The sequence below is a fragment of the Ischnura elegans genome, chromosome 1 (assembly GCF_921293095.1).
Source record: "Ischnura elegans chromosome 1, ioIscEleg1.1, whole genome shotgun sequence".
Taxonomy (NCBI): Eukaryota; Metazoa; Arthropoda; class Insecta; order Odonata; family Coenagrionidae; genus Ischnura; species Ischnura elegans.
The window spans coordinates 90,670,560-90,689,107 of NC_060246.1; the positions used below are offsets into that span (position 1 = coordinate 90,670,560).

The 18,548-nt window shown below is 35.7% G+C and overlaps 1 protein-coding gene across 2 annotated transcripts; it reads right to left on the reverse strand.

Annotated features, from left to right (window-relative positions):
* LOC124165678 (protein immune deficiency) lies at window positions 1-6,533 on the reverse strand. 2 transcript variants are annotated; one of them, XM_046543160.1, is made up of 4 exons: window positions 6,205-6,530; window positions 5,978-6,121; window positions 5,713-5,870; window positions 1-1,079 (listed from the first exon to the last, which is right to left on the reverse strand). In XM_046543160.1, the coding sequence occupies exons 1-4, from the start codon at window positions 6,383-6,385 to the stop codon at window positions 921-923; spliced, it is 642 nt and encodes a 213-aa protein (XP_046399116.1). In that variant the 5' UTR covers window positions 6,386-6,530; the 3' UTR covers window positions 1-920. The 2 variants fall into 2 exon arrangements, with proteins under 2 accessions (XP_046399116.1, XP_046399125.1); XM_046543169.1 differs by having other exon boundaries at window positions 1,063-3,096; window positions 6,205-6,533.
* Between the last annotated feature and the right edge of the window lie 12,015 nt (window positions 6,534-18,548).

Sequence of the window (18,548 nt, forward strand, 5' to 3'; positions counted from 1 at the left end):
TTAATATGATAAAATATTTATTTTGACATCAATTATAAATCTTTGAATGATACTTATTGAGTCCATAAAATTCATTGTGCAAACATATCTGCACCATATAGCATATGATCAAAAAAACGATACATTGACAACAAAACTTATTTTCCACCAAACTTTCAAGCCCCAAATACATTACTATCACTCCTACCCTAGTAGCTATCAGTTTTCTACCAACCTCCCCTTCTAATGAATACAAGTCACTCAAGTGGCTTGCTTAAGTTACCATAGTAGAGGATTCATAAGGATAACTCAAGCAAATAAGTTGAGAGTCCACAATTGACACTTTTGGAAATATCAATTACTGGCATTTTACGGATCGAGAGATAATAGGATAGAAATGGTCGTACTGGATATGGGGCATGAGAATGCATTCACCTGGCTTGTGTAAACCTCCATAGATGTTGTAATTGCACATTATGGCCATAAAGTAGTTGATTTTAGATTAAATCATTTAGCGAAAAAATATTTTCCAATGAAAGACTTATGGCATATTTGCTCGATGAATTTCAAACACATACTTTATACTTAACTATAAGTAACTATTACTTATAAGTAAAAGATGCACTCCACTGAACTGTCTCATTCAGAATTTCACATGTGATTTTTTAAAGAACAACTCAGTCATTTAATGACCATATGGGTAACACATAATATCAAAAAATATTTCTCTGTGAAAATATAATGTCAAAACTCTGAAGCAACACTGTTGAAACAATGTTATGCAACACAATATCCTGTTTTTTTTTTTATTACGTGCACAAGAAATGTGCGCAAATCAGCACGGAACACGGCCACTGATCCAATAATGCTACTTCACTCGTATCACTGACACCATCTTTGGATAAAATAGGAAGCACTTTAACAATCTTGAACAAAACTATTTATGCTGATGATGGTGGCTCAGGTTTCCCTCTTCTGTTAACCCACCCTTGGACAGCTTCACGCTCTTTTCCTTTCCAGAGGGCTTTGGAAAGAATTCCAACTGACGCTTCTTCTTCTGGTCTTGAGTTTTTCCAGTCCAACAGCATTTGATATATAGACTGAATCATAAAAGATTACATCACATGAGATTGTTAGTCCTGCACCACCTTGTAATTCCACAAAGATGGCTAGCAGATCAATTGGGGGGCTCAAAAATTACCTCATTCATAAACATTAATCAATTAATTACCTTGATATACTAGAATGGTTGGCCGAGCAGTGCTTGATAAATTCCACAATTCATTTGAACAACCACCTCAGCTCTACATTATATCATAGTGATGGTATATCTAAACCAAGAACCTGTAACTAACATTCCTGACACTCCTATCATCAACTCAAGACACATGCAGTTATGTGTTATTACAAGCAAACCACAGATAAGCTTTTAACCCTCCTATCTCTTACGATTTTTAAGTTTCTTCATGACTTTTCCCTAATAGACTAGATCAAATGCTAAGAAAACGTTCTGAGCTAAATTTCAGAGTTCAAATCTAAAGCTGAAAAAAATGTTCTGAGCTAAATTTCAGAGTGAAGAAAGATTTCGTGCTTTCCCGGCGAATGGACTTGGTAAAGAGTTCTCGGGATCGCTAAATTTCAGAGTTCTGGCTAGAGCAAATACCTTAGGGTTAGCTCTTCTACCTAAACTTAAATGATCTGCTCACTGATAATTACTTTCCATTTAGTCCTGTGCTTCCTCATAAATCACAGTGCAACATTAGCACCACAGTAATATGGCTTATATACACCACTTCTCCACAGTCTAAGACCTTCATCTACACTATATTAGAGATAAAAACAATCTTCAATGAGGCATGCTCATATCTTGAGTACATCACAAATTGTATCACTAAACTTCATCTTCAATCACTTCACGAAATATCAATTCGCTCAGCTGGAATTTTGTCCAATTAAATCACTTTCCTGAATTTCATTTGTCATTATGCTTTTGTTCATTACTGCCTGGTACACTTGGTCCATGTTATTCTACACTACACAATGCTATACCTCTCCATTAATTCCAAAAATAAAATCTTTTCCATAGATTGTAAATAGAATAGCAGCATTTTAATTTGGTAAAGATGATCTTTGATCAAAGGGCATCCAGACACAATATCACATACATGTATTATATGTTTTTTTCATTTTATGCATCTACTTTAAGACTATTTGCATTCCAAGAGATTCTAGAAGCCTAAATTACAAAACCGTAACAATTATTCCATTGTTACAAGGGAGAAGGGACAGTGGTGAAGAGGAAGTGGAGGTGGAGAGGATCATCTGCCTAAGGCCCCACTCCACACATAGGCTCCAATAAGTTTGTTTTTCCTACTTTAACCATTTGACATATATATGTTATTCTGTATCTGGCTTGACTAGTGACGGCAAATGTGACTCTCCTGTTAGAGATGCCTCACCGCATAAAGTGCACTTCAAAGAACGACTCGCACTGTGTGACTCCATTGAGTACCTCTGGTCTTTAGGATGAGTGGAAAAATGAGAGGAGGAGGAGAGGAGGGCAAGTAAAAAAGGGTATGGGTGGCAGAAAGGAGGGGTAATCGACAAATGGATAGAGGAGACAAGGGAGTAGGAATGTAAGGAAGAAGAAAGAGCTCTGTGCACACTGTTGACATGGAATACTTCACTAGCTTTTCAGTTTAACAACGATTCATTGACCTCTCTTGCAAATGATATTATTTAGGAACAAAATTTGAAATATGTACTATATTTCTGGAAAGTTTATTTCCCTTTCCATGACAATTAGCAAGCTTTGGAAAAAATGCGTACCACATGAATTGAACTCCCAACAACACAAAGTACTACGGTTACATGGAGGAGAGGCCTTCAATGGAGAATTGCATGGAGAGTCACGCAGAGGAGAGGTACATGGAGACATGCTGCTCAAAGAGCGAGTCATGTACAAAGATGTCTGATGTGGTTGGGAGTTGTAACTCACGGCAAGGTGACTTGCAAGTTGCTCCACTCTTTCTTTTAGGTCGCAAATTTGTGGTGACTTGCTCAGCATCCATCACTAGGCCCGACTGATTACAGATCAGATTTCCATTGAGAACTGGTCTGAAATATTTGATGGGGCAAGGTGAGAGCTTGGTTATTTCTCAGAGCAGTTTTTATAGTCGCTACTTGCCTGAACTCTTATAAATGATTTCAAATCAGGTCATACAGGGTCCGTTCAATAAGTATCCGGACTGGCTCTCTGTAGCCTCAACAATGCGGTGGTTCGCCTTGCCGGCTTGGTAGAAGTGTCCCCCACCACTCAGGCACACTTAAGTTCAGTCGCCTAACGGCAATTGTTGAGACAGCAGGTTGATTGCTGTAACATGTGATTGTTTGTGGTGTCGTCGCACCAGCATGGAGTGCACTGTCGAGCAACACAACGCTGTGAAGTTTTGCATTATACTCAGAAAATCTGCGTCTGAGACCCTTAAACTCATAAAACAGACTTATTGGGATGATGCCTTAAGCTGCACATGAGTTTTTGAATGGCACAAAATGTTAAAGGAAAAAGAATGTCAAAGACGAGCACCGCATCGAACATCTGACGACCGCTCGAACCGATGCTCAGGTGGGCAAAGTGAAAAACGTTTTGGACTCTGACAGGCGTTTAACCATTGCCCTTATAAGTGAGGAGACCGGCCTTACAGTCGGAACCCTCCAAACCATTGCAACAGAGGATCTTGCAATGAGAAAGTGCACGAAGCCCGTGCGACATCTCGAAATGCGCAAGCGATCGGTCACTGCCAAGAATTGGAAACTTCACCATGACAATGCACCATGCCATAGTGCAATTGTTGTGCGGCAGCTGCTAGCAAAATTTGGCAAGGTAACGTTGCCTCACCCTCCCTACAGTAGCGACCTGGCTCCACCTGGATTTTTCTTGCATCCACGAATAAAAAGGGAGCTGACAGGATATCGGTTCGACTCCATCAGGCAGTTCAAGCGACGACAACAAAGGCTCTGAACAGTATTCTGGAAACTGACTTCCAGCAGGCTTTTGACGAGTGGCAGATGCACCGAACTAAATGTATCGATGCAGGAGGAATGCATTTTGAAGATTATTATTATTATTATTACTATTGTTATACCACAACTATTTTGATAACAGCAATAAAATTTTATTTTTGGAAAGTCCCGATACTTATTGAACAGACCCTGTACAATCATGCTAGTGGGCCTACAGGGTGTTGTTTGACTACATAAAAGCCTTACAACATGGCTGATACATTCGAAGAGGCTACGAATATCCTGCAAAACAGTCCATTCAGGTGATGAGATTGAGATCTGAGCACTACCTCCCTCTGAACATAGCCACCAACATTCTATTCCACTAGCTGAGTATTTGCAATTCTTATCTCACATTCTACAAGCATGAAATTGTAAGGTACTGCATTTCAAGCCGCCATTAGTAGGTAATGATGTCATTTAGACCACCATATATCAGACTCCCACCCTTCACATTGCTAACCCTGCCCCTTTAAGACCAATTAGCACAGCGTTCATTATGTTTGCACAGTTTTAACATTAATCCTAAGTACAAGCACTATAAAAAAGTTTGTCATCAAAGAGAACAGTTTGACTTATCACACCCACTTCAATATATTTTCTGAATATCGTGCTCACATCCTTCATTTCTTTCTTCTGTGGTTCTTTTCAAGTGGCTTGTCAGGTAATGAAATGATATTTTTGTTGTTTCTAATCAACGTAGAAGAGTGAAATAAAAAGTGATTTTTGAACATTGAGAACACAGCTATCGCTACTCATATAAAATCATTTTATACCTTCCAATGCATCATATTTCATGTTTCTTTCTTTATGTACATTATGGATGTTTTAGCATCATTAAACTTTCAAAATATTTATATTGTTCCCCTAAATAGTGCTATAATTATGAAAATATGAAGACAAGCTATACTCGTCATTGCATAATTAGGCATTGTAAGTTCATGACGAGCTAGCCTCGTCATTTCAGCCCAAAGGATTAATCAATAATAATCTGAATCATGGATAGAGAAGTGGCTATTATATATTCATCCACTATATTTAAACATTATTTGTTTAGTTCGTGAAATAACTTTCATTGGAGAGCCACCTTTAAGTACCATATTTTCAGTTTTTTTTCAGAAATTACAGAGCATATGCCACTTCCTCCCCTCATGCCCCCTTAAACATGCCACTGATCATTACTATACCTATTACAATGCATGTATGCATATTGCAGTTTCGAATGACAAAGTCTTAAGATGAAAACACAGGACAGTTCCTTTCAGCAGAGATGATGCCAGTGGGGTAGCCAGGGAATTTCATTTGAAGGGGGGGGGGGGGTTCTAAATCAGGCGGGAAAATTTTTTAAAAACTGGGTATTTAGTTTAAAACCCTCTACTTAGTATACTAACACTTTTTATAATTTTTTATAGAATTTTAACACTTTTCATAATCAAAAAAACTTCAATTGTCAAAAAAATCTTTCGTAAATTCATGACTTTTCAATGTTTAATTTCCTTTTATGATGGTTAGAAATTGTGTTTTTCTATTTCCGGGGGGGGGGGGTCCAGACCTCCTGGACTTTCCCATCTTGCTACGGCACTGGATGATGCCCCAGCAATAAAAACTAGCTGACATTGATCAAACATGATAGGAATTGCACTGTTTTTTCACCATCACTGAGATTTTTACCTGTTTTATTCCTCTTCTACTGTAATCATCCTCAAACTGGTCTAACTGACCATTGTCATATCCAAGAAGGATGCCAACATCGCGCCAATGTTTTCCTACGTGGGAACTAAGCCAGAATATTTCTTCTTTGGTGACCGCATCCTTACAGGACATTAATTCTGTAAAAGATAAAATTTTACACATGTATAAATGCAGATGTAAAAATAATCATCATGTAACCAAACAGCTGTTTGGTTTGGATTTAGATTTTTGTCATGAAACTTACCTTTGATTTCCGAGGTCTTTTTCAACGCTGATGTCGAACGCACAAATTCAGGGGCAGGGACGAACTGAGGCGTGGCGTAATACGTGAAGTTGTGCCCAACGTGAACTTCATGCGTGTTGACGAAATTCATTTGAACATTCGAAACTGGTGGGAGCATAAGAAATACTCATTTAAATTAATACATGGTAAACATAAAAGATAGCATTCGATACAAAAATGGCACTTACTTGATTCAGGCCTTTTCGTTTTATCCTTGGGTTTACTGGTTGAAGACTTACGTCTTTCTTTGGGCTTGGGAGGTGATTCACTCTTCTTATCATCAGATATATTCAAATTCTCAAAGCCGCTGGGATCCAATAGTGATGCATCAGCAGCCAAGTCTGCAGAGTCATCACAACCCGACGACATGCTGGTAACAATTAATCACACTGACATTTAAGACGACGACTGTAATAATTCAATTCAACAGGTGTCCATATTCGAGTTTTCCCAAGGAGGCTGGTGGGTTTTCCCCACTGGTCTCTTGTTTCGTTTCCTTATCAGAGGTTGGAAAATTCGATAACAGATGGCATTACGTATTCTTGCGTAATCGCGCGAGGCACGAAGTGACGATGGTCCCCGCCCATTTACTGAGAAAATCGGGTTGACGTCGAATCATTCAATTTTCTGCTACCAATATTTCTCCACACCTTAAGAGTTTGGCTACAACTGTGTAATTTTGGTAACATCATGACATGTGTTCTTGTACTTTAGAATCATATGTACGAAAACACTTCCATTATCTTTCGCTAAGTTTACTCGCGAGCGGTACCCTGAACAACCCAGTTATCTCGGCGAGGACATACCGCAGTATTCAAAACTATCAATTGTGATATTTTAGCAGATATTAAGACCCGCCATGGCATCAAAATAATTCCAAAGTTATTTATGATCTCAATGTTGTTGAAATGAAATCTCTATATCTATAGATTACCATTATAATGGTAAAAACTCTTTGGCTCAACCTCAAATGGCCTTAATTTGTTTATAACAATAATAATTTCTTTGTCCAAGGATCTAAAAGAAGATAGACAAGTCAAAAAAAGGGAGAAGGAGATTCATACAATATAGTAGATTAGAAACATAGAAGATGGGAAGACCTGATCTCTGCGGTGCATTCATGATGAAAACAATTCCAATGAATCCTTGTATTTTCTAGGAATTTATTTATCTTACCATTGTCCATTGGCCGGGGAAACTTATTTGAAAGCGTTGGTCCCTCTCTCTTATACTTTTAGTGGCGGTTCTTCCATCCCTGAGTAATTACCAATGACATATTATATTCATGGTTGTCAGGGGGTAGGGTGGGCAGTCCCGGATTATGAGGGTCCACTACCTGCTAGACACACGCCCGGGGTCAACGGAAAAATATTATAAAATATAATATATCGGTATTAAGATGTTGCAAATTTGAGAATCTTGATCTCCTCATAGTGTGGGATGCGAACTCACGCCACTCATTTGGAGGAACAGGGACACAAATGACAGTTTCCAGGCCTTGATCGAGCATTTCATGAGGATAGACCCAAAGACCCATGTCAATACCATTTCTGATGGACCTTTTCCAACAGTGTGAGAGAGGAGATAATTGACATAACTTTCCACTCAAACGCCCAAGTGAGAATGTGGGTGGGTGGAGTGTCCAACTAGGTCTCCTTGTCAGACCACAGACATGTTGTATTCACCCTCCTCCACATCAATGAACAACAAACTACTAACAGCAACTCATGAAACACAAACTGGGGGTTAGAAAGGGTGAGAACCTTATGCAGGTACCAACACAAGCACATTATCTCATTATTTGAAGTGAGCTACCCCATAAAACCAGAAGAGAAAGCCGTAGTGAGGAGCATAACTAGATCTCTGGAGGGAAACCAGGAAGGTCTTCGACAAAGTAGATAGGATCTCATTACCTCAGGATTGAGATAAGTTGAAAGACACACAAAGGAGGTATAACGCAGCAATCATACACTCCAAAAAAAAATCATTGAGCATTTCTGTGAATGCATGGATCAGCTACACTGCATTCAAGATTTCAAATATGGCCAAGGACCCAGCACCAGTGATTTCTTTTGCCTCCTTCAGAAGACTTCACATCTTTTAACTAGGAAGCATTTGAGACTTGATGATTGTTCAAGACCCACTTTCATGGCATTAGAGCAGGGGTTCCCAAACTTTTTTGTACCACGCCCCCCCCCCCCTCCACTACACAGATCAGCTTTCCATTTCCCAATACCCTATTTCCACGGTGCCGTACATACCAACTCCTACATGTACAAGTACTTGTACTCGTACAAGTATGTGCCTACTTGATACGGTGAGTAGGTAGATTTTTTTGTTCACTGTTGAATGCAGTAACGCAGAATGGAAAGATTCAATAATTGTACGTATGATGAAAACTAAAACAAGAATTACATGAAAAACGAATATAATTACAGATAAAAAATTTGACATTGTAACACAGATACATTTTCAATTTAAGGAAGGTGAAACAATAGGCCTACCTACTTACAAAAACAAAACATAAAATGTAATTTAGTGAGATGGGTGCGCTTGCATGTTGATAATAAGTTGACAGATCCTGGGTTGAGTTTCAGACAAAGCACAGCGTAGGTCACTTTCGACATCAAGTTTGTTGCGGTACTTCGTTTTGATCGCCACAAGAGTTGAAAACACTTTTTCGCACATGTATATTGTTGAAAAAGGCAAATACATCCGAACAGCTTTCTCTGAAACACTGGGGTAAACTTTTAAGTATTTTAACCAGTACTGTAACCTTCTTTGATAAAGTTTACAACTTTATTGAAACTTTACAAAAACAATTATGAAAACTTAGGAAGACTTTATTTCAAAGATCTGAGGAAATTATTTTTGTAATTTTTTTATTTATTTCATTTGGGTGTCACGCCCCCCCTGGACTTTCTCCACGCCCCCCCAGGGGGGCGCGCCCCCCAGTTTGGGAACCCCTGCATTAGAGCATTGTGATGGGATGCAGTCAAAGCCACCCATCCATCTGGCTTTGACTGAAAGGTGACCAAAGGCCTCCACCACTGTTAAGAACAAAGTTATTAGCAATAATAAGTTTTTGACCCAACTAATTGGTGGATGAGGGTGGAATCTTTCTGGCACTTGTTCAAGAGAAGCATGAGCATATATTATTTCCACTAATATGGATATTCTGCTCCTACCTTGCACACAGGTACATGTAACTCAAAAAGGTAAGGAATCACCATATCTTCACACCTAACCCAGGGAAGTTAAAATAATACAGGGGCTCATTTCTTCAGGGGCATCAGCTTAATGTCTTTCTTGCTGAAAATGCCAGAGAAGATAGTCAACAAACGCACAAGTTAAGGTCCCTATAGGGATCATACTCTACATTTTTATCAATGTACATATCAGAAGGGTAATGGAATGTGCCTTATAAGTTATGTGTATTAGCCAATCCTGAAATTAGATATGTATCCATTTATGTAAATTGAAACTTCAAATCCTGAAAACCATTGTCAGCCTCTAGCATTTTTTAATTATTATTAATGAAAAACTTTTATTTTGGACTTATTAATGCAAAAATAACCAAAGAGATGTAGATATTTGCTTTTGCACAAATTGTATGTATTTGTAAAATGTTTGCTTTTAGTAATAGAATTGATTGATTCAGAGGAAGGCTTCTGAAATACCTGACCACTAACTTTTATTCTACCACATTCTAAACTGACACATGTCACTCTTATTTCCAGCAAAAGGTTCAATTTCCAACATATCTTCCACTTTTTAGTGAATGCATCTCAGCGAGGGATTGGTCACTTTCCAGCTAGGATAGAAGGGTCAGATACAGCCATCTGACCTCGACCAAATTCTAGATGGAATTTATGACAAGGATATACATATCCATTTGTAATGCAAAGCAATATAGACAATTTTATCAATAGTAATCAATTCAAATAAGAATACATGTACTTCAATCCACATTAGGAAAAAGCTGATTCTGATTTAAAGTTATATGAACAAATGCATGGAAAGAAGCTGTATTTCAGAGGGTTTGACAGACAACAGAAAATTTAGGGTAGAATCCCATATTGAGCAGAGCTCCATAGGGTCTGTATATGATGATAAAACTTCACTTGCATATGTTATCACATCATATTGACAACCACGCCAAAAAGGAATGCAATAATTGCCCAAATGCAGAAGGGAGTATGGCATAAACGGTCATCATATAGTACATATACACGGAGTTGACTATGAACTGCAGAGCTGAGAAGGAAAATAAAAGATGCATTAAGTTTCCATGATACTATATTATGCTTTTTGAGAAACATACATAGTCGATCAAAACATGTTATAGTGACTGTTGATGAAACAAATAATGTATATTCTCATAAAAAATTTACGCTTGAGTCTGTAGTAAAATATCTTGCATTATAATTTATTAGAAATACAAATAATGACTGGTGTGTATGAATAATACATCAACATTCACTTAAAAAGAAATTAGCCATTTGTTATTTTTTTTAAAGTTGTAATTATTTGGAGGTAACATATGTATGGTAATGAAAAAAGAGATGACACTACCACAAAATAATAGGATAGAAGAAATTTTTAAATCAAATAATACAAAGTACATGATATACAACTGATCTTTCAGTAGAATGTACTTCTGTGTCAATAACAAATTGCTGAGAAAGGAAATAACCATAATCAGCTACCCATGTATAAAAATGAAGCTATCACAAGTGATGCATTTAAATGCACCATACCAAGTTAAATCTGATTAAATTTTTTTCTAAGTTCATTAAATCAAGGACTGAAATAATTAAGGCAATTCAAATACAGAAGAATTATGAAGAGTAGATAAAAGTGTAGCTTTCAATAATTACTTAGAAATGATTACCAACATACGTAAACAAAGGGTGCCCAACCAGATATTTATTATACTAATATTCCCCGGTCTATCAAGACTTCTTTCAGTTTATTCTTAATTAGATGTTAGCAAGCATTTTATAGAATATTCTCTTTTAAGGATGATAAGAATGCAATTATAACCATGAAAGAAATACCATAAATGGAATGAGGCAATGGCATGGAATAAAATTAATTTTAATAGTTTTTGAATACAGGTATTCTGAATGACACGTTGGGAATCGAATGTTCAAATATATAATTTGTACCTATACTTTTATGCATTACAAAATATGACAGTTTGAAATTTACAGCAAAGGTGATTTTTCCTTATTTATATGTCATTGCCTACATTCCCTACAACTTTAACAAGCAGAAAGAAATTTCCTGACTTTCCAGAGGAGGGGCCACCCTTCAAATATGAACTCAATCACAGTTTTAAGAAATTAGGGTACATGTACTATTTAAAATACACAGAGCATTCATCGCTAACAACAAGTAGCAATCAAGAAAGGTCAAACAGAGGAATGATATTCACAAAAATACACAAGTTTTCACAGTGGTAGTAGAGATGTACATATTTGGAACTACCAATGCTACAAGGTGCTGAAATTAAATATCCTCAATGAAAGTCAAACACATAACCTTCAAGCACTCTGATCAATATTGATATGGCCTAAGAGTTTAAAAACTAACTTTTACTTCTAGAGTATTACAAAATTTATTTTTATTCTAACTCTCTACTTCAGCCAATCATCGGCCACTTTCATCAGTTAACTTTCAACAAATTTTGAGATCTTGCATCACACTGCTCCACAGCTCAAAAAATCACAGCCTGACTATTAAAAACCTCATTAATATCAGCAAAATTGGCTCAATAACATAGATGCATGAGCAAAAAGGTAAGTAAATGACAAAGTAAATCTTTGGCTAGCATATTTTTGCTCATGCTACCAATCTCATTTGCTTGAGTCATTGATTTTTATTATATACAACTGCCAGACAGACAGGAAGTTTTACAATCCAAAAACAATTATTAGCATAATGCTGCTTAGTTTAATAGCAAGAGATTATATAATATGTGCAAACATGTAAATGTAGGTTCAATGAACTAGTTCACAAGCAAGCACCAAGCATTGAGTCTCTTTAAAAAACAGATTTACTCGGTACACATACATACATAATGGCAAGCAGCGTATTTTATCTGGAAAAATGCAGTAGACCATTATTTGACCTAATATTTGCATTCTGCAAGAGGTACTAAATATGAGTGCTGAATTAGATAAAATATGCTGGGACACAATTTTACTCTGTCACCACAGAAGAAATCCTTCATTAAATGCAATCTTAGCTTCCAAATTACATTAAAGTAAGACTTGGCTCTGCTTATGATAGACATATTTACGACTATCAGCTAAAATTTAGCATGCATCATGAGAGAATAAAGCCCTGCCACTCCTCATGCCACAGTAAAATTTAAAAAATCAAACCACAAATACCTCTACAAAAGAGTCCATAACTTATTTTAAATGTATGACTGGGACATCTAAATCACATCAATGCACTACTTTCCTTAGGCTACAGCAAGTACAATTTAATAAGTGAATATTGGTGTTTATGATTCATGAAATACATAATGGGTAACTACTAAAGGTCAATCATTCCCCCCAGAAACAGTGGCAAAAATCTAAACGAAGTGTCAAATAAAGCAGGATAAATTATAATATCCTACCCGTAGACATTACACTCTATGAGAAACTTTCAAAATATTACTAGTCAAACAAATAATGATCATTCGATGGTTGACATATATTTGGTAAATGAAAATGTTATCGACTGACAACAAATTATTTAGCCAGTAAATGATACGAGATGCAGCAGTAGACACTGGCCAAAGCATGAGCAAGCAGAGTAAATATATAATCAGTAATGAGTGGGTAGAAAACATCCACATAGATATACTTTATTTTCAAACTGCAACCGCTTTGCAACCAAAATGATTCTAAATAAATCAAGGTAGCAAATTTTGAGCACAACCTAAAAAGCTCTTACGCATTTTTCAACCTTCCTAAGCACTTCCTAATCAGCATATCTTTCGTAAGTAGTATATGTAAAAAATATTTTTCTCCCATCTGACACATGCAGAGCAGGAAATTTTACTAATCTACTCAAGCATTCATGTAAGAAAGCAGATTACTTGTAGGAAAGGGCTGGGTTTCAATCAGATAACATAAAAAAACACACACCGCACATGCAGTCTGAATCAATTAATAATTTTTCCATAAATAAATTTGTGATACAACACTCCAGTCGGAGGAAAACAATATTTTATGATAATTTCTTTAGTTTCCATCAGAAGTTAAATTATCACCAATGCCATAAAAATGGCTTAATATGCAGTTAACATTTTCCTCATGTGGCCACTAATCTAAATGACAACTACAGAGACCATCATCATCTAATTGAAGCATGCAGACAAGAACAATTTAAAGGTTCAAAAACTTTCATATTGATAAGAGTGTACTAATTACCACAATAGTTATCAATTCCAAGGAGAAAAGCCAATGATGATCGAGAACTAACAATTATGTACCACAAAAAATTCTATTTTTGAAGCCTTATAACACAGCAGTAAAATAAATTCAGTTTAATATTCAATCCACTAAGCCAAAAATATGAGAGAGATCATTGACCATAGAAGTGAAAAAACTTGCACGGGGATAACTCCAAAAATTACTATTCCTTGCGAGTAATATTAGAAAAAAATAGAATGAAGGCTAAGATGAATAGAAAGTAAGCCTGTTGGGTACATAGCAGTGATAATAGGGAGGCAATACCTGATATAAACAGACAGATAAATACAAAGGATCAATAGAAAAAGAAAGAGCATTTATGAAGGCATTAAGCCAACCTGAGTTCAGTACATACATACATTTTATGTTCCCAACAAATTTCAAATTACTGAAAGCTAAAACTATTTGGCAATTCTCAAAATATCAAATATGCAGCAATAGAATTTAACTAGTTTTTTTTATAAATATGTATATGGTATCTTGAGGCTTGAGCAAGCAATTACTATAATTAATTAAGTTCTATAAACTATCCCATTAGTGTAATAAATATTTGTGTACCAGTCAAAACCTTCTACTTCATGTCCCCAGGTAAATGTATACAACTAACACCATTGAATATCAGTTGATTTCACATGATATGCATTTATGTATATACCTTAAGATTGTTCTATTCAGCATGAAATCCAGAGGTATACATCATCCTAAAATTCACATTGCCCAAAAAATCATTACCAAAATGGATATATGTATTACTGAAAATCATAGTTAGCTACTGTCAAAAGTACATTTTTTTAAATCCAACAATTCATCCCTGCTCTAGAGAGCATTTCATTATAAGCTCCATGTGTGTCTAATGGAATTATATGAGTGGTCACAATCGAAATTGTAGAAGCTAATTAAAAATATGTATGTGGTGAAACAAAAATGAAATTGAAATCAGTGGGTATACAGGCATCCCCCGAGTTACGTAAGAGATGCGTTCCGGCAGACTATGCGTAAGTCGAAATTTACGTAAGTCGAACCTTTGCGTTGGCGCTTCAGAGATTGCTGTATAACAAGTTGTATCGTACAGGAATGAGCGCAACCACATACGCCACCACATCCATCGCTAGAACTGCAAATTTTCACGTTGATTATTGACTTGGGATTTATAAGCGATTTTTCTACAGAAATTAATGAAATTTCCTTCGAGGAATGACAAAAATGGGTCACTTTGTTATTTTTAGCACGTTTTAAACTCTATAACTATTCGATATTTTTTCTACCATAGGTTGTACAAGCGAATATATACTTCTTCGCACTCGCATTCGAAAATTAACGTAATCATTTGAAATACGGTTATCGCTTACGTAAGTACGGATTTACGTAAGTCGAGACATACGTAACTCGGGGGATGCCTGTACTGAAAGCCACAACCATGAAGAAAAATTGCATTGGAAATTGCAAATATTACCAATTGAAAAAATGATAAAAATTGTATTTTAATGAATTTAAAAAAATTCCAAAAGCAGGTTTCTGCGGCCAAATCCCAATATCCTTAAACTTAAGCCCCACTGATTTTGTTATAAAAATAAATACAAAAATCTGTTCAGATGTCCTATACTAATTAACAAGTAATAATTCAAATGCCCTAATCTTTTTAACCTTCCAGAAAAATAGCTGTCTTTTGTCATTCACAACCTTTTTTCGCCTGATTGCAGGAAAATTTTGGTGATAAAATTTATATGCATGGATTCTTCCACAGAAAAAGCAAATGATTTCATTGATTTATATTCATGGTCATTTTTCCTGTGACTTTAACCTTTACTTCAATATCAAGCTTTCTCTGTCCCATGCACTCATTCCATTGAAATACAATAGTTACTGGAGGAAAAGGGAAGTAAAAGAAGAATCAAGGAGAGAAGTTAGGGAGAGAAAGGGGGATTTGAAGGGCTGGCTAATCTGACAGTAGATGGATAATCCAATGAATGGCCAATAGATAGATTATGAAATGAAGAGTTAATTGAACAACAAAAATAAGTACATGTAAACTAAAATAAATTAAGAAACTTTGCTAAATAATTATTATGAAAAAATATTTGCTCATGCGATGAGAGTAGTCGAGGAATTACTGAGAGAATTATCCACCAGTATGTATGATGTGGCCAAATATAATGGCTCCCTTAGCACAGTAAATAGGAAAAACGTGGTTACTGGAGGCCCTTGGCTATGTGGTTCATAGCCATATTTATTTAAAAGATATGACAAGCACTAGGGAATACATTATGGCACATATGTAATGGTTATTAAAATGCAATTAAAAATATTTGTAAGCATATCCAGAATAGTACATACTATGACTGAAAAATATTGCTTATCTCTTAAGTTAAGCCAATTCTAACATAATATGATTGGTGCTTGCTTCACAAAAGTCAATAGAAATGGACATATTTTAAGAAAGAAGCAGTAACCCATAAAAATACTTCTCTTAACATTCATTATAAATTGCATTATAACTCACATGGTAATAATTACAAAAAGCTAACATAGAAGCTTCTTTATTACGCAGCAGCAAATATCAACCCTTTTACTGCCACCGGGCCGATATATCACTCGCTCGCTGGTTGAGCGGAAACTGCCAGAGGCCGATTTATCGGCCCGAATTATTTCACTTTTTTTGTGATTGTGGCCTTTTCAACGGCTTTAATTTATGTAAACCCCCATAATCTATCCATGGTAATAAGATATAAATATATCTTAAGAATTGGGAAAAAAATCTAGACGTATTAAACAAAATTAAGTAGCTGAAAAATTTTTAAATCTGAAATGTAGCAAATTGTGGTAAATGGCAGTCTTCGCACATCCCACCCAAAATGGGCTGGCAGTAAAAGGGTTAAATGACAATTTCAGACACTAAACCATCTGCTGGTTGAGAAACCATGCTGGGAAAATTCAGATGAAGAAATCTACCTCTAAAATCTTGAGTGTAATCTCAGCTAGAGCTAGTCATGATGATAAACAAATTTTTGCATTAGTGATTTGAGCTATAACCACATTCAAAACAGACACTGGGCTCCTTACTCCTTCATATTGAAATGAGTAACTTTTTCTTCGTAGCTCTGTGAACCCACATCCTCTGGCACCTGATGCCTGAGTGACTAAGGCTATTGATTTCATCTTAGACATAAATTTTCACTGAAATTTAATAAAATTTCAATCGAGTATGACAAAAAAATCCTCAATGCAAACCTGATTAGCACCATTTTCCAAATACATTATTTACTCCCATGGACTAGCACATATAATACTAATGATCCATAAAATATACTCCTATGTGAACAGTAAAAATTTAATTCAAAACAGCTAGATTTTCTACTTTTCAACATCAGCTGGGTGAATTACATAACTTTTATTTGCTTTCTCGAACCCAGAGGTTCTCAAATGCTTTCTTGCACAGCACCATCACAGTTTTAATGCTTTACAAAAATGTATCCTATAAGGATATATATCATTACGGACGGTATTTTCATAAAAATTACTTATACAAACAAAGATCATACTACTTGAGGTTCAAGAGCCATTAAACATAGTCATGGATTCAGTCAAAAGCACCTCTTCTCCATATTCCAACCATGGTGTATCTAATAAATCACTATATCATAGATTAATTATTAAATCGATGAAATATAAGCATTACAGTGATATTCCTGGGACATTATCTCCAATGACCTACATTCTAAGAGCCCATAAAGTTGAGCAAAAAAATATCTCCAGCATTTGCACCACAACTTTCTTTTTTCCTTTGAAAGCAGATTAGCACACCCGATTCCTTAAATTAGGCCTCTGACCATTAAAATCAGAAGGAAAAAAGAGGCTAGGAGGGATTTCTAAGTAAATTTCTTGAGTCAAAAAAAATTTAGTATGTATAGGCAATTTTAAAACAAGGTGTAGAGACAAAGCCAGTGAAATAGGTGAATTTCATTACAACCCATCTGAGCTCAAATAAGACTGCTTATGTTGAATGCTAAACCTACCCATTTGTCTGTATTATTGGCACTTGAGTATCCTTTGTTTCCTTTGTCAGTCCTCCAATGCCTTTCCATCAACTGGACTGATAGTTTCAGAAAGTTCATGAAATCAATTAAAACAAAAACTATTCACATTTAACTCTTCAGTTACTTCATTTAAATCAAGAAGTGCAATGTTTAGGTAAACAAGAGTCGATTCCAAATGTTAATTTTCAGATCTAATTACTCTCAGGCTCACAAGGGGTAAGGTATTCAGGTCTCCCAATCCGTTTGAAGTCAGCAGATTTAAAGATCGCCATATGTGGATCATATGTGGTGGGCCTAAAGGAGGTACATACATACATTTTTTCATGCTCATTTTGCAATTTATCAATAGCGGAATTCTGAAATATGCTCATATATTTTTGCCTTTACAAACAACAGTTATTTTAAGCATGGATAATTTTTTACCTGAAAATATGGAACTAGGTTTTTTTTATGAAGGCAGTCTTTTAATTATGCTTTAACCATAGCTTGAATTGTAAAAATTAGAGGCAGGATCAAATTAACACATACAAAAGGAAACTGTAAGTAGAAAAAAAACGCACGGCATAAATAGTGTAAAAACATGGACCTAACATAATTAGATGGCTGCCTTTGTCAAAAGAAAGCCTAGAAAATTTTCATTGCATAAAATCAAAATTTTAGGAAAAATAAAAAATGCAGCACAATTTAGTATTCTACTTATGTTTGCAGGTTTGTTACAATATTCATGAATAACAGTTCCTAGACTTTTCCTCTACTAATTTCTTAATTTTCCCCTAACTTGCTCACAGTCTCTCTAATTAATTCATAACATTTTTCTAGAGTACGAGTCAATGATATACAAAATTCTTACATAAATATATCCCAATTCTTTTAATAAAATATTCCTTTGCAATGAACACAAAAACAGCCACTTATTCACTTAATTTCAGCCAAATTAAATTCACAAAAGTGCAAGCCCTCGGCAATCCAACAACTTTTATTTCGTACTTTTGATTTTCTTTAGTTCTTTCAATTTGAGAGCAT